At 39.4% G+C, this 24,290-nt stretch overlaps 1 protein-coding gene across 2 annotated transcripts in view; it reads left to right on the top strand.

Annotated features, from left to right (window-relative positions):
• Positions 1-24,290, top strand: part of mtap (methylthioadenosine phosphorylase) — a 206,951-nt gene that overhangs the window by 63,219 nt on the left and 119,442 nt on the right. For both annotated transcript variants that reach the window (XR_010020623.1, XM_063069001.1), the window contains one exon: positions 22,070-22,128. Coding sequence is in view for 1 of the 2 variants with exons in the window: in XM_063069001.1 (XP_062925071.1) it covers positions 22,070-22,128 (59 nt within the window). In the remaining variant the exon portion in view is untranslated. The remainder of the gene's footprint in view (positions 1-22,069; positions 22,129-24,290) is intronic.

Raw genomic sequence — 24,290 nt, 5'->3', positions numbered from 1 at the left:
TTAGGCACTGGTATAATTGTTGCCTTTTTGAAGCAAGTGGGAACTTCTGCCCGTAGCAGTGAGAGGTTAAAAATGTCCTTGAATACTCCCGCTAGTTGGTTGGCACAGGTTTTCAGAGCCTTACCAGGTACTCCAGACCCGGCTGGTGGCATAGTGGCATCATCCTCAGACTTTGGGATGAAAGGTCCTGAGTTCGAATCCAGCTGGCTTCCCTTCACGCTTTCCATCCGTGCTGGGTTACGAGCTGGTGATCTCTTTGGAAACTCACCCAGCAGAAGGCAATGGCAAACCACTGCTGTAACTTGCCTCGTGCGCGGTTCTCCACTACGTCAAGGGAGGCGTGGAGGAAGAGCGTCTGCTAACCAGAGAAACTCCAGATGCGACGTACCTTTCCTTTACCAGGTACTCCATCAGGACCTTCTGCCTCGCGAGGGTTAACTCAGTCTAACATCGGCCTCTGAAACAGAGATCAGAGGGTCATCAGGGGCAGCAGGGAGCTTCACAGCTGTAGTTGTGTTCTCCTTTTCAAAGTGTGCATAGAAGGTGTTGAGTTCATGTGGTAGTGAAGCATCACTGCCATTCGTACTATTGTAATGTATGTACACTTTCAGGTCTTTGATAAGATTCCATATGAAGATATTAAACAAAATTAGACCACATTGAATTGGGATAATATTCTAAGATTGAGGATTGGTTTAATGATTTGAGAGTCTGATTAGTGCTGTGCACTGGTGCTCCAGCTGTTAACAATCTGTTTAAACCATTGGGATGAGGTGACCGTGTGCAATGTTAGCTAGCATGCTGATGAAAAGAAATTGGGTGCTTATGTGAGGAAGCTAACAGGCACATTGTAGTAGAGAATTGGATTGTCTTTATGGAAGAAATGGTCAAGTGCAGTTGAGGCATATATCCATGAGATTCAAAGACAGCGCACAAATTCAGAGCTTTCTGGTTGATGAAAAAGATGGAGGAAGATTAGTTCTTGATTCCTCTGAAGGGCCTTTTTCCTTGATGTGTGTCTCAATGATGTGAAAGAAAAGATGGCAGAATTTAAAGTTGGTCAGTTCTCTGGAGTGGGTGGAATGTATCTTAAAATTCTGAGGGAAATACAGGAACACATGATAATCTCTCAGCGCTCTATGAATGCAGAGATGATGCCAGAGATTTAAGAATGGCAAATGTTATTTCTTTGTACTGAAAAAAGGAATAAGGGTAAGCTCGGCAACTACAGGGTCAGTCGAATAAACTTGGAGGAAAATAGATTAATTAAAGTAAACTACATGGATTTATTAAGAGAAGAACAGATTCGAACAATTTGATAGAATGTTTTGATGAGGTAATGAATAGAGTTGATTAGGATTACCCCCTCCACTTCCAAATGGCTTTTGACTTGTGCCAAATAATTGCCTTATAAACAAAGCTGGGCATGTGGAATAAAAGGGACTTTGATAGCATAGATATGAAGTTGGATAAGTAACAGACAAAAAAAGAGTCATGATGAATAGTTTTGCTTTGAATTAGGGTCGGGATAGGCCATTAATATTTTTGATTCTTTACTAATGACCAACGAAAAGGTGCAAGCCACAATTTCTAAATTTGCAAATGACACATAACTTGGCATCATGTACTATGAGAACAGTGATAGATTGCAGATTGGTGGAATAGGCAGATGTAGAGAAAAGAAAGGTAGGATGAATTGAGGAGAGACTATGTAGAATAAAGGATATTGTTCAAAAAAGGGTGCAGAAGCTGAGGTACTTCAGGATATGTCTGCAGAAGTCATGTTGCGTTTGTTATGTTATGATTGCACTGCTCCTGAGAAACGCTGTCTCATTCTGCCCTGCAGAGCTGATGTACGGTTAGAATGACAAAGTTTTTTGAATCTTTGAATCTTGAAAAAGACAAGGCAAGTGCAGAAAGTGGTTGATAAGACATAGATAACTTTGGGTGTTGACAATAGAGACACAATATAAAAGAGGGGAAGTCATGCTGAACATTTATATAATACTGGTCTGGTCTCAACTGGAATATTGTGTGCAATTCTGGTTGGCACATCATTGAAAGGATGTGAAATTTCCAATAAAAGTTTGCAGGAGTGTTTCCTGGAAGAGGAACTAAAGTTAAAAGGACAAGTTAGAGAGGCTGGGACTGTTTTCTTTGTGGAAAACTGAGGAATGATTTGATAGAGTGAGTGATGCAGACAGAACTTATTCCCTATGGGTGGGGTTGATGACTGGAGGTTACAAGTATCAAATAAAAGTAAAGAAATTAAGACTGATATGAACAGAGGTTTTTTTTAGTGCAGTGTGCAATTGGAATGTGGAATGCACTGTCCTTCGATGTGGTGGAGACTGGTTCCTTTGTGGTGTTCAAGTGGGGATTGGATAAAAGTACAGTGAAGAAAAATTTGCAAGGTCATGGAGTGAGGGCTAATGGTTGAAATTAGACAGAGGCTGTTTTGAAAAAATAGTATGGATGTCATGTGCCAAATAGTTTCCCGTGATGTAACTCGTCTCAGGAAACAACAGTATGATGGACAGTATTGCAAGAGGATTGGAGTACAAAAACAATTTTTTTGCTTGCCCTGTCACGATTGCACATGGAATGTTGTGCACCTGTCTGGTCTCTCAAAACGCTGTGAAGAATAGACATACTTATGATACAGGGAGTGCAGCAAAAGCTGACTGAACTGATCTTTGCAGCAAGAGGAATATTCCAAGAGAAAAGATTAGGTAGAATGACTCTGTTCTCTGGAGTTTAGAAGAATGAGGGATAATTTTATTGAAGCATACATAGTTTTTACAGGACTTGGCAGGGTTAAAGATGGTTGATGTCTTGCCTGTCTAGATTATTCAGAATCAAAGGTCAACCATGCAGGACTAAGGTGAGAAAAACAAAATCTCTTCAGCCAATGTGTGGTGAATCCTTAGAATTCACTACCCAAAATGCCAGTGGAATCACATTTGCTGAATATGTTCAAGATGAGTGAGTGATGTACTTGTAGATATTAAGGGAGTTGAGCAAATGGGTTTAGTGTAGGAGTATTATGCTGAGATAAAAGGTCAGCCATAATTTAACTTAATATTTGGTTAGACACCAAGGGCCAAGTAGCCTACTCCTGTTTCTCTTTCTTTCTCAATCTTTTTATTATTTTCATAAAGATATAAACATGACATGGTAGTAGTACAATGTTATTGGGAATACATTGTTATAATTAACATGAGTAATTATAAAGCCAAATAATACTTAAATGATAAAACTCCTAATCATATAGGATACCAATGAATAATATAAAACAAAGAAAAATGTCTAAACAAAAATCATGAAAAAAGAAAAAGAAAAAATAATAACCCCCCCCGCAAAAAAAAACTAATCTAAACAGAATTAATCAACTAAACTAAAAAAAACACCTGGGCTGTTTTATAACATTGTAAAAAATGAGAAAAAAGAAAACCTTAGTGTTGATGACTCCGTTCCTCTCAACCAACATTACAGAAAAATAAAATAAGTTTGGAAATAGTCAAATTACATCATATGAAAATGCTGAATAAGTAGCCTCCAAGTCTTTTCGAATTTAATGGAGGGTTCATAAACAACACTTCTAATTTTTTTCCAAATTTAACACAACATAGTTTGTGAAAACCAATGAAATATAGTAGGAGGATTAATCTCTTTCCAATTCAGCAAAATGGATCTTCTAGCCATCAAAGTAAGAAATGCAATTATCCGACAAACTGAAGAGGTTAAATGATTTGATTCTATCATTGGTAACCCAAAAATAGCAGTAATTGGGTGAGGTTGTAAGCCTATATTCAAAACCCCGTTGAAATAATATCAAAAATATCTTTCCAATATTTTTTCAACGAAGGACATGACCAAAACATGTGAGTTAAAGAAACTATCTCGGAATGACATCTATCACATATAGGATTTATATAAGAGTAATAACGAGATAATTTATCTTTGGACATGTGAGCCCTATGCACTACTTTAAACTGTATCAACGCATGTTTAGCACATACAGAAGATGAATTAACTAATTGAAGAATTTTTTCCCATTTTTCAATTAGTACAGTAATCTTAAGTTCTCTTTCTCAATCAGTTTTAATTTTATTAGATACATCAGGACATAAATTCATAATTATATTATAAGTAATTGCTACAACACCTTTCTGAGAGAGATTTAAATCTAAAATTTTTTCCAAAATATCCATTGGATATAAGTGTAGAAAATTAGGAGAAACAGTAATTAAAAAGTTTCTAACCTGTAGATATCTAAAAAAGTGAGAACTAGGTAAATTATATTTATTAGATAGTTGATCAAAGGACATAAAACAATTATCCAAAAGTAAATCACAAAATCGTACTATACCTTTGATTTTCCAATCTAAATAAGCTTGATCCATAGTGGAAGGTTGAAAAAAGAAATTAGATATAATAGGACTTGCTAAAATAAATTGGTTCAACCCAAAAAATTTTTGAAATTGAAACCATATACATAAAGTATGCTTAACTATTGGATTATTCATTTGTTTATACAATTTAGAAAGAATGAAAGGAAGCAAAGTCCCTAAAACCGAATCCAAAGAAAAACCTTGTAAAGTACGTTCAAGATTTACCCAATGTGGATTTGAAATTGCATCCAAGTCTCGTAACCAAAATTTTAAGTATCAAATATTAATTGCCCAATAATAAAATCTAAAGTTCGGGAGCGCTTACCTCCCCCTCTTTTTTAGATTTCTGTAAATGCCTTTTACCTAGCCTAGGGTTTTTGTTCTGCCATATATATGAAGAAATTTTTGAATCAACATTATCAAAAAAAGATTTTGGAATGAAAATTGGAACCGATTGAAATACATATAGAACTTTAGCCAAAAAATCATCTTAATAGCATTGATCCAACCAATCAGAGACAAATACATTGGTGACCATTTAGTAAACAAAAGTTTAATCTGATCAATTAAAGGTAAAAAATTAGCTTTAAATAAATCTTTATGCTTTTCCGTGATTATAATCCCTGAATATATAAGAGTCAGTAAACAATTTAAATGGTAAACATCCATAAATAGGAACCTGCTTATTTAGGGGAAAGAATTCACTCTTATTAAGGTTTAATTTATAACCAGAAAAACTACTAAATTGAGCCAACAAAGCTAAAATAACAGGAATTGATTTCTCCGGATTAGAGATATATAATAACAAATCATCTGCATATAGTGATAATTTATGTATTGCACTTCCGCAGCTAATACCAAAAAAGTTGGGCGAGTCACAGATAGTAGTTGCTAAAGGTTCAAGGGCAATATTAAATAATGAAGGACTAAGAGGGCATCCTTGCCTAGTGCCACGAGATAGACGAGAAAAGGGAGATCTTTGATTATTAGTACAAACCAAAGCTACAGGGGTATGATATAACAATTTAATCCAGGATATAAATATCGGACTAAAATTAAATTTCTCGAACACACTAAATAAATAAGGCCATTCAACTCTATCAAAGGCTTTCTCAGCATCTAGTGAAATAATACATTCCGGAGTGTTAAATGAGGGGTATAAACAATATTCATTAGCCTCCTAATATTAAAAGATGAATAACGGTTTTTAATAAATCCAGTTTGGTCCACAGATATAATTTGAGGTAATACCTTCTCTAACCTAGTTGCTAAAATTTTTGAATCTACATTCAAAAGAGATATCGGTCTATATGATGCCCAATCAGTAGGATCTTTATTCTTTTTAAGAATTAAGGAAATAAAAGCTTCATAAAACGATTGTGGTAATTTGCCTAAACTGATTGCTTCTTTGAATATTCTAGACAAGGAGAGAGAATAGAGGAAAAAGACTTAAAGAATTCCACTGTAAAACCATCTGGACCAGGTGCTTTACCAGACTTCATTGATGAGATTACAGCTGTTATTTCTTCCTTTGTAATAGAAGATTCTAATGATAAGCAGTCTTCGGGTGATAATTTCGGAAAATTCAATTTTCTTAAAAAACCATGCATGATGTTAAAATCATGAGGAAAGTCAGAATGGTATAAAGAGGTATAAAATTCTTGAAAGGTTTTATTTATTTCGTCTTGATCAACGGTCAAAGTATCATCATATTTACGAATCTTAGTAATTTGACATTTAACCGAAGTAAATTTCAATTGATTAGCTAATAACTTACCCGATTTATCACTATGAATATAAAACTCACTTCTCGTTCTCATTAATTGATTTCGATCGAGGATATTAATAGTAAACTATGTTCCATTTGAAGTTCAACTCTCTGTTTATAAAGCTCCTTGCCAGGAGCAATAGCATATTTTTTATCAATTTCTTTAATTTTATCAACCAACAAGAGTATTTCATTCTTAGTATGTTTTTTTCAAACCAACGGAATAGGAGGTAATCTGTCTGCGGATATAAGCTTTAAAAGCATCCTATACCGTTCTGTTGGAAACTTCTTTCGTAATATTAGTTGAAAAGAAGAAATCAATCTGTCTCTTCATAAACTTAACAAAGTCCAAGTCTTGAAGTAAAATAGAGTTAAATCGCCATTGTCTATTAGTAGAAGAAGTATCCTTTAACTTATAGAAAGTTTCATTGGAGCATGATCCAAAATGGCGATAATGTCATAATTGCAATCAATTACAGATGGGATTAATCAAGAGTCAATAAAAAGAAAGTCAATTCGAGAATAAGAATGATAAACATGTGAAAGGAATGAGAATTCTTTGTCCTTTGGGTGTAGAAATCTCCAAATTTCTGAAATCCCAGAATCAGTCATAAAGGAGTTGATAAGAGTAGCCAACTTATTCGGTAGAGCCAGACTACCTATGGATCTATCCCACATGGGATTTAAACATAAATTAAAATTGCCACCCATTATCAACATATACTCGTTTAAGTTAGGAAAGGAAGTGAATAGGTGCTTAAAAAATTCAGGATAATCCACATTTGGAGCATAAACATTAACCATAGCAACCTTTTTATTAAAAAGTAACCCAGTAATTAACAAGAATCTACCACTAGGATCTGAGATAATGTCTTGATGAGTAAATGTAATTGAAGGATCTATAAAAATTGAAATGCCTTTGACTTTGACTTGGGAGTTCGAGTGGTATTGTTCTTTCCAAAACTTAAAGAAGCATTGATTGTCCTCTTTCCTTACATGAGTTTCTTGTGCAAAAATAATGTGAGCATTCAGTCTTTGGAATACTTTGAAAATCTTTTTCCGTTTTATTGGATGGTTTAGACCATTTGTATTCCAAGAGCAAAATTAATAATTTAATGTTAACGGTTTGGTGTGTAAGGGGTTAACCATAATGTAAGCTCATGAGATCGGAAGAGGAATAAATGATCAGAGAGGAACCGGAAATCCCAACACTGCAGACATCTTTGTAGTATTAAATCAGCCCAATAGAAAAAATTAATAAAAAAGAAAAAAGAAACTCCCCCACCCACCACCCCTGAGAACCCCGAACTAAGCCAGAGAAGGCTGAAGAAAGAACTAACTAACACTAAGTCTAACCCCATTTCTGCAGGAGGCAACTCCAAAAATATATGTTATAAAGAAGACCCCCCGAAATCCGATATAAAAAAAAATTAAACGCTGTGCTATAATAATCTACATATTGTGATTTCTAAAATACATAAGAAAAAAAAGTTAGTACCAGTACGTATGATTAGTCGATTATAAATAAAAGTAAATAAAATATCGCATCCAAAAAGAAGATGGATTATGGGAAGAAGAAACCTAAGAACATGGCGTGCACAAAAAGAAGAAAGGAAATTATGCAAAAAGGAAAACAAACCACCATTTTAATTATACAAAAGCAAAGACAGAGAAAATGTTCCTCCATATAGTTAAAATTGATCATCAAATCAAATTGTTGATGACAATGTCAGAAATCAAATGGTTAAAGAAATTAATTAGCTAAGGAAAAGTAAAGTTACTCGCGAAAAAAAGCTTTTTAGATAAGTTGTGAAACCATACCTACACTACTAACCACAAACAAGAATCTTGAACTTATGAAAAACCTTCTTCATATGGTAATTGAATGTTTATTATTTTTTTAAAAACACCAGAAAAAAAGAGTCGATGCTGAAAGCATGGAACATTAATTAAAGGACAGTGTCCGTATCAGATGGGTAGTTGTCATCTAAAAACCTTCGAGCAGCAGTTGTAGAATGGGAGACACAAAGAGATCCGTCAGAAAGAGAGATTCTTAGACGTGCAGGGTACAATAATGCCGGTTTAAGATTTTTTTGATGACATTCCGACATCAGAGGTTTAAAAACCAATCGCTCTTTCATCACTTCGGGATTGTAATCTTGAACCATTCTGAAGGAATGTTGTCGATACTTAATCATACCTTGCTGGCGGGCAGCCTGGAGAAGGTGTTCTTTAACATTAACGTAATGGAAACGAAGAGTAATTGGCCTCGGTTTTGATTCGGCGGATGCCGACTTTGGCCGCGGTATACGATGGGCGCGGTCGAGCAATGGAGGATCGTTGGGAAATACCAAACTGAACACATCCTTTAAAAGCTGAGCAAAGAATATTAAAGGGTCTCTCTTCCTCAACATCCTCAGGTAGACCAATTATACGTAAGTTCTGTCTTTTAGATGGATCTTCAAGATCAATAACTTTGGATTTAAAATGTTGCAGTTGTTTAGTGGTCGAAGCTAAATTCTGCTCCAAGTTTTCGATTTTTGAGTCAGTCTTCTGAGATTTAGTATCCAGTTCAGAGATTTTACTTCAATGTTGTTTGACTTCACAATCCAGGGATTTCAGAGTTTCCGTGATTGATTTTAAAACTTCATTAAGACTTTGACATTGATGTTGAAATTTATCAGATAGGTTTTGACGTTGTTCATCGAATTTTTCCTCTTAAAAACTTCATGATAGTCTCTTAGGGTAGCTCCGTTTGTTTAGAGTCACCTTTTCTTTTTCCTCCGTTCCCATCGGAATCTTTCCCGTCTTTGATTTCGGATCTTGTACTCATTTTTTCAGATTTCACGTTTGCAGTTCAAGAAAGATAAAATCAGTAAGATAAAATAAATCTTCTAGTGTAGGTAAAAATTGGCTAAGTAAGGGAGATCATAGGTTAAAAAAAAGATAATGGGAATGGAGCGAAGCCAAAAGCGACCTCACTCCACGAGCGCTCCCTGCAGAATGCACCTACTCCTGTTTCTAACGCTTATGCGGTTCCAGACCATAAGCTTCTGAACTCAGAACCTGGCTGTGATGTCTATTAAATGTCCTATTACAAGCTGCCCATTTTTTCAAGATGGATCCATAATCAGCTCCTGGGGCTTATGCTGGGCTGCTTGTCTAGTAATAATGCTAATTAGAAATAATTATCACATATCCAGAATATGGTCACCAGAATAATTGCCTGATTTTGTTCTTCTGAATGAATTTGATAATCTGTGGAAAGAAGGATGTGAGTATTATCACAAACATAGAAAGTCTGCAGAAGCTGGAAATCCAGAGCAACACGCACAAAATGCTGGAGCAACTCAGCAGGTCAGGCAGCATCTATGGACAACAGTAAACAGTTGACATTTCAGGCCAAGACCCTTCTTCACGACGGGTTGTCTTGAAGAAGTACTCGGCCCAAAATGTCGACTGAATACTCCTTCCATAGATGCTGCCTGGCCAGCTGTTCCTCCAGCATTTTGTGTGTGTGAGTGTTATTGTAGCATTAGTTGATTATGGATGCATTTTCTACTCCAATTAGTCCTCAGGTTTTCTCTTCAGTAATGTTAATTCTTAAATTTGTTGTAAAGTTATCTGCTAGTCCAAGGCATAATTTCTTAATAATGATGTGTTTTTCAAGTATAAGTATTTTCTTAAATTATTTCATGATTCAAATATCTTCCAAGTATCAAATTTGTCTGTGTCTGAGGTTCTAGTTTCTGATATTTTCTTATGCTAAAAGTTCATAATGTTTTGAAATCTGAGTGGCATAACATGCTTTTGTTTTTTTTCTTCCCATTTTTATTTCTTCTTCTGTTCCTTCTCATAGAGAAGTATAGCACAGAAGCAGCCCCTTCTGTCCATCTAGTCCATGCTTACTGTCCCATCCAGCAGATTGTTAGCATAGTTTATTTCCCTTCCTATGCATGTACTGACGTTTTCTTATGTAAATATAATATATAAGAATCCGTGTAGGTTGGTATTAATGCCTCTGCCGGGTTTCTGTGTTCAGTATGCAATATTACTATAGGTACCATCCAAATGCAAATTGCTGTCCAGAGTTTACAGTTCTTGTGGAGTTATGGAAAAAGTGTTTTTCTTTTTGATTCATTGTAGAGTCACTTTATAATGATGCAACAACGGAAGTGGCAATCTTATACCTTTTTGTGGGCAGGCTATCCATTGAATTTCTTTCACAGCCTTGATGTTTTCCCCTTTTGAACATTATTATTGAAACGGTTTTTGCTATGCTTTTAGGTAGTGCATTTCAGATCATAACAGGTGAGAGAAATACATACCCTGTGGCTCAAGAAAGGTCATTCTTCCCAGTTAGTCTATGTGACATCAATGCTTCACTTGAACTTATTTCTTAAATTATGCTATCAGTATAGCCCTGTATTTCCCTCCCCTTATTTTTAAATGTAATGGTGCTGTTTGTTTCAAGCACCCTTTGCAGTATGAAGTTCCGCACTCCGGTCACTCACGGGTAAACATGGTTCTTCTGAATTCTCTGGAGACAAAAGAGACTGCAGGTGCTGGAATCTGGAGCAACTAACAACCTGCTGGAAGAACCTGGCAGGTCAAGCAGCATCTGTGAAAGGAAAGGAATTGTCAATGTTTTGAGATGAAACTCTGTGTCGGGGCTTAGAGTGGAGAAGTGAGATGACCAGTGTTAAACTGGCATATACGTTATACTGGCCATTTTGACCCTCCGCTCTTGGTCCCTGAAACATCAACAGCTCCTTTCCTCCCCCAGATGTTGCTTGACTCATGAGTTCCTCCAGCAGACTGCATATTTTTTCTGATTCTCTGCATGATTTCTTGGTGACCGTCTCATATTGATATTATATCAGTAAGACCCGTCATAGACTGGGAGATTGCTTTGCTGAGCACCTATACTGTGTTCACCAGAAAATATGGGATCTCCCAGAAGACACTCATTTCAACTCTACTTCCCATACTGACATGCCAGTCCATGGCCTCCTGTACTGCTGCGATAAGACCGCAGTCAGGTTAGAGGAGTAACACCGTGTATTCTGTCGGGGTAGCCTACAATCTGATGGCATGAACATCGATTTCTCGAACTTCCAGTAATTGCTCCTTCACTATACCCCATTCCTGTTTCCCTCTCTGACCGTATCTCCTTACCTGTCTATTTGGTGTTCCTCTTCCTTCCCTTTCTTCCGTGGTATTCTATCCTCTCCTATCAGATTCCCTCTCCTCCAGCCATTTCTCTTTCACCAACCAATTTCCCAGTTCTTTACTTCACTCCTCCCCCTCCCCGGTTTCACGTATTCACCTATTACCTACCATCTTGTACTTCCTCTTCCCCTCCCCCCGCCTTCTTACTCTGACTTCTCGTCTTTTTTTTCCAGTCCTAATGAAGAGGCTTGGCCCGAAACGTTGGTTGTTTACTCTTTTCCATAGATACTACCTAACCTGCTGAGTTCCTCAGTTTTTGGCTTTTTCCTGTATTGAAGCAATCAATGTAGACTTTAGTCAAAAAGTTAATCATTTGAAAAATGTCAATCTGATAATCTCTGGAATCTTTCCTTTCAGAAAGAGAGACACTTTCACTCCATTTCCTGACTTGTATATTTGTGCATCCAGATCTGTTAGATACTCTTTCCTCTTTAGCTCCTTGTTTTCAAATAATATATTACTCAAGTCAAGTCAAGTCAAGTTTATTGTCATTTTGACCATAAGCTGCTGGTACAGTACACAGTAAAAACAAAACAATGTTCCTCCAGGACCCTGGTGCTACATGAAACAACACAAAACAACACTAGACTATATGAGAAAGCACAAGGCTACACTAGACTATGTAAAACATATAATAACTGCACTAGACTACAGACCTGCACAGGACTACATAAAGTGCACAAAACAGTGCAGGGTAGTACAATAATTAATAAACAAGACAATAGGCACAGTACTTTATACTTTATTGTCGCCAAACAATTGATACTAGAATGTACAATCATCATAGCGATATTTGATTCTGCGCTTCCCGCTCCCTGGATTACAAATAGATAGTAAATATTAAAAATTTAAATTATAAATCATAAATAGAAAAATGGAAAGTAAGGTAGTGCAAAAAAACCCGAGATGCAGGTCCGGATATTTGGAGGGTACGGCCCAGATCTGGGTCAGGATCCGTTCAGCAGTCTTATCACAGTTGGAAAGAAGCTGTTCCCAAATCTGGCCGTACAGGTCTTCAAGCTCCTGAGCCTTCTCCCGGAGGGAATAGGGACGAAAAGTGTGTTGGCTGGGTGGGTTGTGTCCTTGATTATCCTGGCAGCACTGCTCCGACAGTGTGCGGTGTAAAGTGAGTCCAAGGATAGAAGACTGGTTTGTGTGATGTGCTGCGCCGTGCTCACGATCTTCTGCAGCTTCTTCCGGTCTTGGACAGGACAACTTCCATACCAGCTTGTGATGCACTCTAGAAGAATGCTTTCTACGGTGCATCTATAAAAATTAGTGAGGGTTTTAGGGGACAGGCCAAATTCTTTTAGTTTTCTCAGGAAGTAAAGGCGCTGGTGAGCCTTCTTGGCAGTGAACTCTGCTTGGTTGGACCAAGTCAGGTCATTTGTGATATTTACCCCGAGGAACTTAAAGCTTTTGACCTGTTCCACTTGCGCACCACCGATGTAAATTGGGTCGTGCGGTCTGCTACTCCTTCTGAAGTCAACAACCAATTCCTTCATCTTGCTGACGTTGAGGGATAGGTTATTGTCTTCGTACCATGCCACCAGGTTCTTGATTTCCTCTCTGTACTCAAACTCATCATTACCCGAGATACGGCCTACAATTGTTGTGTCATCAGCAATATTGAGTTCGATGGAAACTTGGCTACACAATCATTGGTGTACAGTGAGTACAGCAGGGGGCTGAGTACACAGCCTTGTGGGACACCGGTGCTCAGAGTGATTGTAGAGGAGAGCTTGTCTCCTATTCTTACAGCCTGGGTCCTGTCTGTGAAGAAGTTGAAGATCCAGCTGCAGATCTGAGTGCTAAGGGCCAGGTTCCGGAGCTTAGTAATCAGTTTATTTGGAATGATGTATTAAAGGCAGAGCTGTAGTCAATGAAAAGGAGCCTTACGTATGCGTCTTTATTCTCCAGGTGTTCTAAGGAGGAACGTAGGGCCAGAGAGATGGCATCTGCCGTTGACCTGTTGCTCTGGTAGGTGAATTGCAAAGCGTCGAGGTTGACCGGTAGGCTGTGGTTGATGTGTGCCATAACTAATCTCTCGAAGCACTTCATAGCAATTGATGTCAGAGCCACAGGTCGATAGTCATTCAGGCATGCCACCTTGCTCTTCTCCGGCTCTGAGATTATCGTTGCCTTAAAACACAAGGGGATCTTAGACTGAAGCAAGGAGCAGTTGAAGATGTCAGCAACCACTCCAGCTAGCTCGCTTACACAGGCTCGGAGAACCCGTCCCGGGACACCATCTGGGCCCGTCGCCTTCCTTGGATTTATCTCAGGAAGGCCCATCTAACATCCTCCTCAGTGACGATGAATCTCGATGTCACCAGGTCCGGTTCATCTGGAGGGAGCGGGATGCTCCTCTTCTGTTCGAATCTTGCGTAGAATACGTTAAGTTCATCAGGCAGAGAACCACCACAGTTATTGATATTCCCAGCCCTTTCTTTGCACCCAGTGATCTTGTTTAGACCCTGCCATAGTCTACTGGCATCCCTCTGGTTAGCCTGGGCTTCCAACTTGGCTCGATTTTGCCTCTTGGCACCCTTAATGGCTTTCCTGAGTTCACGCCTGGATTTCTGGACAATAGGCACAGTAGAGGACAAATTACAATATAATAATAAATGATTTAGATGTCAGTCTAGACTCTTGAGTATTGAGGAGTCTGATGGCTTGGGGGAAGAAACTGTTGCACAGTCTGGTTGTGAGAGCCTGAATGCTTCGGTACCTTTTGCGAGATGGCAGGAGGGAGAAGAGTTTGTGTGAGGGGTACGTGAGGTCCTTTACAATACTGTTAGCTTTGTGGGTGCAGCGTGTGGTGTAAATGTCTATAATAGCAGGAAGAGAGACCCAGATGATCATCTCAGCTGACCTCACTATCCGCTGCAGGGTCTTGCGATCCAAGATGGTGCAATTCCCGAACCAGGCAGTGATGCAGCTGCTCAGATGCTCAAGATGCATCCTCTGTAGAATGTGGTGAGGACGGGGGGTGGGAGATGGACTTTCCTCAGCCTTCGCAGAAAGTAGAGATGCTGCTGGGCTTTCTTGGCTATGGAGCTGGTGTTGAGGGAGCAGGTGAGATTCTCCGCCAGGTGAACACCAAGGAATTTGGTGCTCTTAACGATCTCAATGGAGGAGCTGTCAATGTTCAGTGGAGAGTGGTTGCTCCGTGCTGTCCTGAAGTCAACTACCATCTCTTTTGTTTTGTTCACATTCAGAGACAGGTTGTTGGCTCTGCACCAGTCTGTTAGCCACTGCACCTCCTCTCTGTATGCTGACTCATCGTTCTTGCTGATGAGACCCACCACGGTTGCATCATCGGCAAACTTGATGATGTGATTTGAGCTGTGTATTGCTGCACAGTCGTGGATCAGCAGAGTGAACAGCAGTGGACTGAGCACACAGCCCTGGGGGGCCCCCGTGCTCAGTGTGATGGTGTTGGAAGTACTGCTCCCAATCCGGACTGACTGCGGTCTCCCAGTCAGGAAGTCTAGGGTCCAGTTGCAGGCGGAGGTGTTACTCCATTAATTATATAATGCCAAAATATAATGTCTCATTATACTTAATTCTTTTTCCAATTATGTGCTCATTTTCCTATTAACATCTTTAACTTTTAACACAGACAGTTATGAAATGATGCATTTTGATAAAAATTGTGGTGATCTCATTGAAACATACAAACTTCTTATTGGCTTTGACAGGGTTGACATTTGTCCTGGCTGACGTGTCTTGAACCAGAGGGCAGGTCCCATATGAATTTTGTATGCTTCAATTAGATTACTGTTCTTGTAGTTCCAAAGTGAAGTTAATACAGGAAAGGGGCCCTGAGTTAAAAGATCAGTGATGATCTTATTGACTAGAGGAGCAGGCACAAGGGGCTGTATAGTTTGCTTTTATTCCTTATACATTCTCGTGAATGAGGAGAGACAATAATGTAAGTAGAATAATTGTAATGGGGTGCAGGAACAGAGAGCTCAAAGGGTATATGCACTTGTATCTTTGAGAGTGGAGGAGTAAGTAGAGAAGCTTGAAAATATTAATTTTGTACACTGCCGTTAATTAATTTGCTAATTATCTTGTCTTCCAGTTATTTATCATCCATCTATTAAAAGTAGTCTCTTTCAATTTACTCTACTAAAACTGTTAATAGTTTTCTTCACCTCTAGTTAAGCTCTGGCTAACTTTTTTCTCTATAAAGCAATCAGACTGTTCATATAAATGAGGTCTCATTCCAGGTATTTGTTTAACCACTTAAAGTTCTTGGCACTTTTTCCAGGGTACGGTAGCCAGAATTTGCCAAAGTTTACCAGCTAGGTGCTGGTAACTATTTAGTAAATGTAAATATCGATTCTTTGCTTTTGAATTCCCTTCTTGCACTCATAAAACCAGGCACCCTGTTTGCTTTTTGTTAACAATTATTGAAAAGCAAAATGCTGCTGATACTGGACATCTGAAATAAATTCAGAAAATGTGGCAACATTTGACAGGTAAAGCTAGCCTGTCTGTCGAGAGACTGAATTAATGATTTGACCTGAAACTTTAACTCTTTTTCTCTTTTCATTGATGCTACCTGACCTGTGTGCTTTAATCATTTTATGCATTTTTATAATAGACTAGTGTAAAGAATTGTCAATGTCCTTGCTCATTTCTGACTGCACCATTTAACCTCACAGGGTACAAACTCGACAATGATAACCATCAGGTTTACTCCCTCCTGACTGACCACTGTACACAACCTGTGGGGAAATACGCCCTGCAGGTAGATAGGATGCACGTGGATACAGAGATGGAGAAATTCAAAGTATTGGCTGAAGGATTGCAACATAAACATTCTGTTGCACTGATTTAGTCATTTTGACACATCCTCAAATGATCATGAAGCAAATGTCCATGGTTAACTGGACTGGCAGTACTTTTCATTGGTTAGATTACAGTGCCTAGGATTCTGAAATCTACTTCTGAGGTGCCTTGAAGGCGATCTCATTGCAGTGCAACTTGGTGGATACAGTTAAATATTCCTGTTTCAACCCTATACAGCTGAGAATCACAACTGCTTCCAAGGTTTGTACAGTTAATAAAGATGTTTTAATGTGATTAAGCAAACTATCGCTACTTAAAACCAACCAAAAAAGTGCCGATTGTGGCCATACTTCCCATTGGACTCCTCAAAGGAAATGTGGCCGTCAATCATTGATACTGTTGTGTTTAAGAAAACGGGGTTTTGTCTCCCTATACCAACTATCTTGCTGGCAAACCTACAGTCTTTAGTAATTAAAATTGAAGTTCTCAGAGCTAGGGTGCTGTATCAGAGGGACATTAGGACCACTTGTGTCCTTTGATTCACAGAATCCTGGTTAACTTACTAGACGCAGCAATTCAGATTGACGGGTTCACTGTACACTGTCAGGATAGGACTGTTGAGTCTCTCAAAAGCAGGGGTGGGAGATGTATGCCTCATGATCAACTCCTCTTGGTGCACAGCTGTATCAGTAACGTCCCAATTCTGCTCATCAGACCTGGAATATCTTGCAATTAAGCGCCGTCCATTTTACCTGGGAGATCTCAGCAATCATTTTGGTAGTGATATGCATTCCACGTCTGGTCAATGTCAAGTAGGATCTGGATGATCTGAGCAATGTAAATACACGGAACAGCACACTCTGATGCCCTCACCATCATTTGGGGGGATTTTAACCAAGCCAGCTTGAAAACGTCACTAAATAATTACCATCAACAAATTGCCTGTAGTGCCAAAGGAAACTACTCACTGGACCACTGTTACAAGAATGCCTACCGTGCTATTCCATCCCCAAGCTTTGGAAAACCTGATCACCTGGCTATACTTCTGCTCCCCGAGTATAGGCAGACACTGAAGACTGCAGCACCAGCAGTGAGAACAAAGACGGTATGGACAAGGGAAGCACGGGAACGCTTACAGGACTGCTTTGAATCGGTGGACTGGACTATTCAGGGATTCATCTTTGAATTTGGATGAGTATGGCACAGTTGTTAATGACTTCATTAAAACCTGTGTGGCTGAGTGTGCTGCTACGAAAACTTGCTATACATTCCCAAACCAAAGGCCTTGGATGAACTAGGAGGTTTGTCATCTGTTGAGAGCTTGATCTGTAGCATTTAAGTCTGGTGACCCAGGTCTGTACAAGAAAAGCAGGTATGATTTGTGGAGGGCTTTTTCAAGAATGAAGAAAAAACTCTGAGCAAGGTTGGAGGTGACATCGGATGCATGTCAACTCTGGCAGGGTTTGCAGGACATTACTTCCTACAAAGCAAAACCCAATAGCATGATTGGCAGCCGAGCTCAATGTCTTTTATGCCACTTTGAAAGAGAGAATGTAATTACAGCTGTGAAGATCTCTGCTGCAACCAGTGACCCTGCGATTTGTCTTGGAGGCCAATGTCAGGCTGTCTTTCAGGAGTGTGAACCCTCGCAAGGTGGTAGGCCCCGATAGAGTACCTGGTAAGGTTCTGAAAACTTGTGCCAACCAACTGGCAGGTGTATTCAAGGACATTTTCAACCTCTCACTGCTACGGTTGGAAGTTCTCACCTGCTTCAAAAAGGCAACAATTATACCAGTGCCTAAGAAGAGTAGTGTGAGCTACATTAATGACTATCATCCTGTAACACTCACATCTAGGCAAATGGTTTGAGAGGTTGGTCATGGCTAGAATCAATTCCCGCCTCAGCAAGCACCTGGATAGACTGCAATTAGCCTATCATAAGGATATAAGAAATAGGAGCAGCAGTAGGCCGTTTGGTCTGTTGAACCTGCTCTGCCATTCAATAAGATCATGGCTGATCTGGCCACGGACACATCTCCACCTACCTGCCTGCCTTTTCCCCATAACCCTTAATTCACCTACTATGCAAAAATCTATCCAACCTTGTCTTAAATGTATTTACTGAGGTAGCCTCCACTGCTCCTTGGACAGAGAATTCCACAGATTCACCACTGTCTGGGAAAAGCATCTTCCTCATCTTAGTCCTAAATCTACTTCCCTGAATCTTGAGGCTATGTCCCCTAGTTCTAGTCTCACATACCAGTGGAAACAACTTTCCTACCTCCATCATAATTTTATATGTTTCTATAAGATCTCCTCTCGTTCTTCTGAATTCCAGCGAGTACAGCCCCAAGTGATTCAACCTCTCTTCATAGTCTATAATCGCCATAATAGGTCTACAGCAGATGCAATTTCAATGGCTCTTCACAGAGCCTTAGATCACCTTACAATACAAATACCAATGTCAGAATGCTGTTCGTTAACTAGCGCTCTGTTTTTAACACCATCATTCCTAATCGATAAGCTACAGAACCTGGACCTCTGTACCTCCCTATGCAGTTGGATCCTTGATTTCCTAACTGGAAGACCACATTCTGTGTGGATTGGTTATAACATCTCCTCCTCACTGACAATCAATACTGGCACACCTCAGGAATGTGTGCTTAGCCCACTCCTCTACTCCCTCTGAACCCATGACTGTGTGGCTCGGTATAGTTCGTGCCATTTGCTGATGATACAACCATTGTTGGCAGAATCTCAGTTGGAGACGGGAGGCCATACAGGAACAAGACATACCTTCTAGTTGAGTGGTGTTGCAACAACAAGTTTGAACTCAGCGTCAGTAAGACGAAAGAGCTGATTGTGGACTTCAGGAAGGGTAAGATAAGGGAACTCAAACCAATCCTCATAGAGGGATCAGAAGTGGAGAGAGTAAATAATTTCAACCTGGTCCCAACATATCAATGCAGCTGTAAAGAAGGGAAGATGGCGGCTATATTTCATTAGGAGTTTGAAGAGATTTGGGTTGTCACTTTAAACACTCAAAAACTTCTGTAGATGTACCCTGGAGAGCATTCTGACAGGCTGCAGCACTGTCTGGTATTGGGGGAGGGGGTTGCTACTGCATAGGACCAAAAGAAGCTAGAGAAAATTGTAAAATTAGTCAGCTCCATCTTGGGTACTAACCTCTGTAGTTTTCAAGACATCTTCAGGTAGTGGTGCCTCAGAAAAGCAGTGTCCGTTGTTAAAGACACCTGTCACCCAGGACCTGCCCTCTTCTCATTATCACCGTTGGAAAGGAGGTACAAAAGCCTGAAGGCACATACTCAGCGATTCAAGAACAGCTTCTTCCCCTCTGCCATATGATTTGTAAATGGACATTGAACCTATGAACACTACCTCACTTGATTTCTGTTTTGCACTATTTTTAATCTAACAATTTAATATACATACATATAGTTACTGTAATCGATTTACTTATTTATTTTTATTTTTATATTATCTCGATGGGCCAAATGGCCTAATTCTGCTCCTATGTTTAGTGGTTTTATGACTTACATTGTACTGCTGCTGCCAAGTTAAAAAATTCCACGATATGTGATGGTGGTAATAAACCTGCCTCTGAAAGTCATGGAAATGGATAGAAGCTGTTCCAATATGCAGCAGGTTGAAAGTTTTAGGCTCACAGACACAAAAGATCCAAGAAAATTTAAGGATTTTTTTTTGCAGTTAATAGTTAAGATCTGGAACTTGCTGTCTGCCAGCATGGTGGAAACTGTGACAATTAGGACCCAGAATTTTCTTCCTTGCTATCAACCACATTTTTAGCCTTGGTGCCATTGACAAGCTTCCTAATTACAGCCTGTACCTAAATCATGTATATTCACTGGAAATTGTAAATGCCTGATACTGAAAGATGGACTTTGGTTTGCTCAAAAGTTGCTTTATTACCAGTGCAGAGAGCTGTCAAATAATCAAATGTGACAAACTAGCACAATCTGGGAGTATGCTGAGGGATGTCAAACAAAACCTCACTTATAAGAAGGCAAGTTTTTTTTTGAGAATTCTGTCACATTCCTTTGTGTGAGTCTGAAGATAATATCTAATATTTGTGTACAAGACTTTTATTACTGTGAAAATGATCATGAACAGTTAAATTGCATGATGTTTCATCATTAAATCATCTCCCATTCAAGAAGCAAAATTGCTATAATTGTTATCTGTGTTTTAAGAAGCAAGGGTCATAGTCATAGTCATAATCATACTTTATTGATCCCGGGGGAAATTGGTTGGTGCAGAAATATAACTAATTCAGGAATTGCCAGGGAAGGAAAGGCTGGGTTAGGGAACTCTGGAGAAGTATACAGCTGTCATTGATTTAACAGATCAGTGTGGCATAACTTTACATTTTTCTTGGAAATTGGGGTGTGAAGAATTTTTGGAAGCTAAGTACAGTAATAGGATATCTGCATAATTGATAAAATATAGTGCAATTCAGGAATTCAACTGCACGGTACTTCTCTTCTGTGAAATGGATTATCAATGTAATTTTTCAAAATGATGGACCGTAATGATCAATTCCTGTGACTTTGTATCACTAGGAAAACTTCACTGGCACTTCCTTTTAGTTGCAACCCTGTTGTAATCTCTGTGGTGGAGATGATGTACATAATTCACTGTACAAAGAACTTTTTGGAACATTGCAGAGGAATTTTGACCAAGTTGTTTTGTAGCTCCTGTGGGGGCAACAACATAACTGCAATGACGTGGTCTTTGCAAATCTGCACATCCCCATACATTGAAAAGGCATTCCTCCAAGCAACAAGCACCCTGTGATCTCCAGGTTGTCTGCTGATTCCCTGTTCTTCATCCCCATCACCTGTGAGGTTGCTGACCAGCACTCTTTCCCAGGTAACTTTCTAGCCTTAACTACCTCAATTCCAATTCCTTATTCCCCTCTCCTCCAAACTTCACCCTTGCAATAATGATCTTGCTTTCCCCTTTCTCAATCGTAATTCCTTCCATCCCGAATGCTTTTCTCTGCTGCCCTCTGTACTCCTGGCATGATCCCAAACCTGGTCATGGAAAAGAAGGATTGGGCAATGCAGTTTCCCATATGGAAATATGCAACACACAGTCAATTGCACACAAAACCTTGCACACTCCTAATAGCAGCACTAAATTTCAAAGGCCTCTTTGTATAATCCAACCTCTCATTGGCTACCTGAACAAAGATATATTTGAAATGTAGGTACAGGTAAAACATGATATCATTTCTGTAAAAAGAATCTAGGAAAACATTCAAGATTGAACATTTATTCTCAATTATAAAATCACTAAAGTCTTGGACCTATCAGAGAGGAAAGAGACTACAGGTGCTACTCAATCCATTGAGTTCCTCCAGCAGTTTGTTTTCTTGCTTTAGGCCTTTCATTCTCTGAAAGGGAAGATGAGCCTGAAATATCACTTCCAACAACCTCATCCCAAAGCACTTCATGTATAATATGTAGTTGTGATACATGACTTGAAAATTTTCTATGTTAGTTGGGAATAAATTGTGCCTACTCTCATAGAATACTTTTCTAAGCTCTGTAAATGTCCACTTGCCTTGTATTTTAAATAATTAGTTTTTATTTGAATCTCTTTATGCAGAAAGTCTATTCAAAGGTGATATAATTATGCATTGCATTATTGGTTCTGTATTCTTTATTTTACCATATCTTTCCTCCACCTTCCTGAATTTCTAACATGGGGCATTAATTTTATCTCAGATATACATTCCTGACTGGTATAAGTGAACGCTTAAGAGCTGAGGGATAGCTAGTAGGTAGTGGTTTACTTGTCTAATGCTTTGTGTTTCCTTTGTATACAGCCTTCAGATGTTCTTGTAGTGGGAAAGATCAAAAAGGTTGATTGTGTTCTCCTTGCAAGGTAAGTTTAAAAGGTTGTTACAGTTTCTTTTAATCAACAGTTAATTTTTTTTGCCGGAAGTGTTGTGATTTATCTTTCTGTCTGTCAGTGTGTGTATCTTATCAAAATATTGTAATGAATAATCTGCGGAAGTAAAGAATAAATTACGTTTGGCAATCCTGTGTGGCTCACTTTCCCAAGGATATTTTTTGTGTAACAATATCATCTGGAATTCTGCTTTATTTTCTTGTTTTTTTTCCCTTTCTTTCTAATGGAATGCAGTGATAATTTCAAAGTTTGCAAGAGAGAGGGGTTAATTCGGTAGAAGAGCTGAGGGAAGTGCAGTGGGCAAAATGATCCCTTCCGTATTGTGTTGTTCTATAATTTTAGATTAATTAAATCCCTTAAAATGTTATGTCCAGAAATGAAACAGAAGAAATGAAATGTGAGAGACTAAGGGACCAGTAATTTTACACAGTTCTTGTGTTTCTGGGAAGGCCAGCACTTATTCCCCACCCACAATTTCTCTTGAATTGTGAACTGCTTTGTTCAACCAATGTCTTCTGATGGTGATGATACTCCACAACAGAACCTGACTACCCGTTGTGATACCCGGAGTGTATCACAGACACAAGTCTGTGTGTCAAAAATAATTACCAGTTCCTGAGGTCAGATCATGCTGGGTTGAGTCAGTAATCTATAGAGTAGAATTCAGTGTTCTGTCACTATGCAGAGGAGTAAGATGGTTTCTTTTAGGGTGAAAGTTCATTCTTAGAGCAGCTGTATTAAGCCAGGCCATGGAAGAAATGTTGGTAAAAGGGCAGACAAATCAGAGGAGGCTGGGATGGACAGCAAGACAGGAAGGCATCCGTTAGTCTTGCGAGACCATGGATCTGCGCCTGGAAAGTCTTCACTCTCCAGGGCGCAGGCCTGGGCAAGGTTGTATGGAAGACCAGCAGTTGCCCATGCTGCATTCTCCCCTCTCCACATTGTCCAAGGGAAGGGCATTAGGACCCATACAGCTTGGCACCAGTGTTGTCGCAGAGCAATGTGTGATTAAGTGCCTTGCTCAAGGACATAACACATGTCGCCTCGGCTGGGGCTCGAACTCACGACCTTTAGGTCGCTAGTCCAGTGCCTTAACCACTTGGCCACATGCCCACACAGGAAGAGGTGATGGAATACTGCAAGTCCGGTTCACTGGTTCATTGGTGAGACTGATGGTGAGCAAGCTGCATTGCTTCAGTTGTTTTGTGGACAAGGCTCTCATGTCTCGGAGTTACTTGTCTGGTTGCCAGCGAAGAGATGCTGGAGCTGACTGTGCAGCTGGATTTTGCATCAGGTGGGGGGCTGGCCCCTCCTGTTGGTGCTGACCTCCAGTGCTCGCACAGTGGTGGAGCAGGCTGGGCCAGGACTTGAGCTATCTATATATATCCTCTTGTCTTTGTGTCAGTATATTTTCTGAAATGGTAACCGTGTCTGCTGTTTGTGCTATGTGGTATGTGTGGTGTGCTGTTGGTAATGTGGTTTGCACCTCGGCCCCAGAGGATCACTGTTTCGTTTGGCTACGTTCACGTGTGGTTGAATGATAATTAATTTGGAATGAACTTGACAAAGAGAAGGAAACATGTTTAGAGATTTTGTACCAGGACAAATTTTAAAACTTGGACATATGCAGATCCCCTGCAGTGGTGGGTTGAAATTGATGGGCAGGTCTCTAGCATGGTCATGACAGGTCTCTGGGCCAATAACGTGTTTGAGAAGACTATATTTATGGCCATGGTCAGGTATGAAAAATTTAAAATCTTCAAGTTGGTTTTGGTCAGTTCCATTTTTATTTTTACACTGAAGTAGATCACTACTCCAGGTATAGATGAGTAGAGACTTTTGACCCAGTGATAATGAAAAATCTGTAGCATGGCTCCAGGTTGAGATGGTGCATAATTTGGAGTTGACAGAGCCCTGATGTGACTCCTGCTACTGACTTTCTAGATATGAGGTGTTGTTTCAAACAAAACTTGTAAAATTACTAATAATCACCCTTCAGCTGATATACATTACAGCTGTGGGGGAGGCAGTGGTGGGTTATTGTAATATGCCATTTAATTCAGCAGTTTTGTCCTAAGATTTATACAGCAATTTTTTCTGCTCTTTTGATTAGAAAGTTATTAGTATATTCTATA

The sequence above is a fragment of the Mobula hypostoma genome, chromosome 16 (assembly GCF_963921235.1).
Source record: "Mobula hypostoma chromosome 16, sMobHyp1.1, whole genome shotgun sequence".
Classification (NCBI taxonomy): Eukaryota; Metazoa; Chordata; class Chondrichthyes; order Myliobatiformes; family Myliobatidae; genus Mobula; species Mobula hypostoma.
Note: the sequence above shows the minus strand (reverse complement) of the source record. Positions and strands in the feature narration are given on the sequence as shown.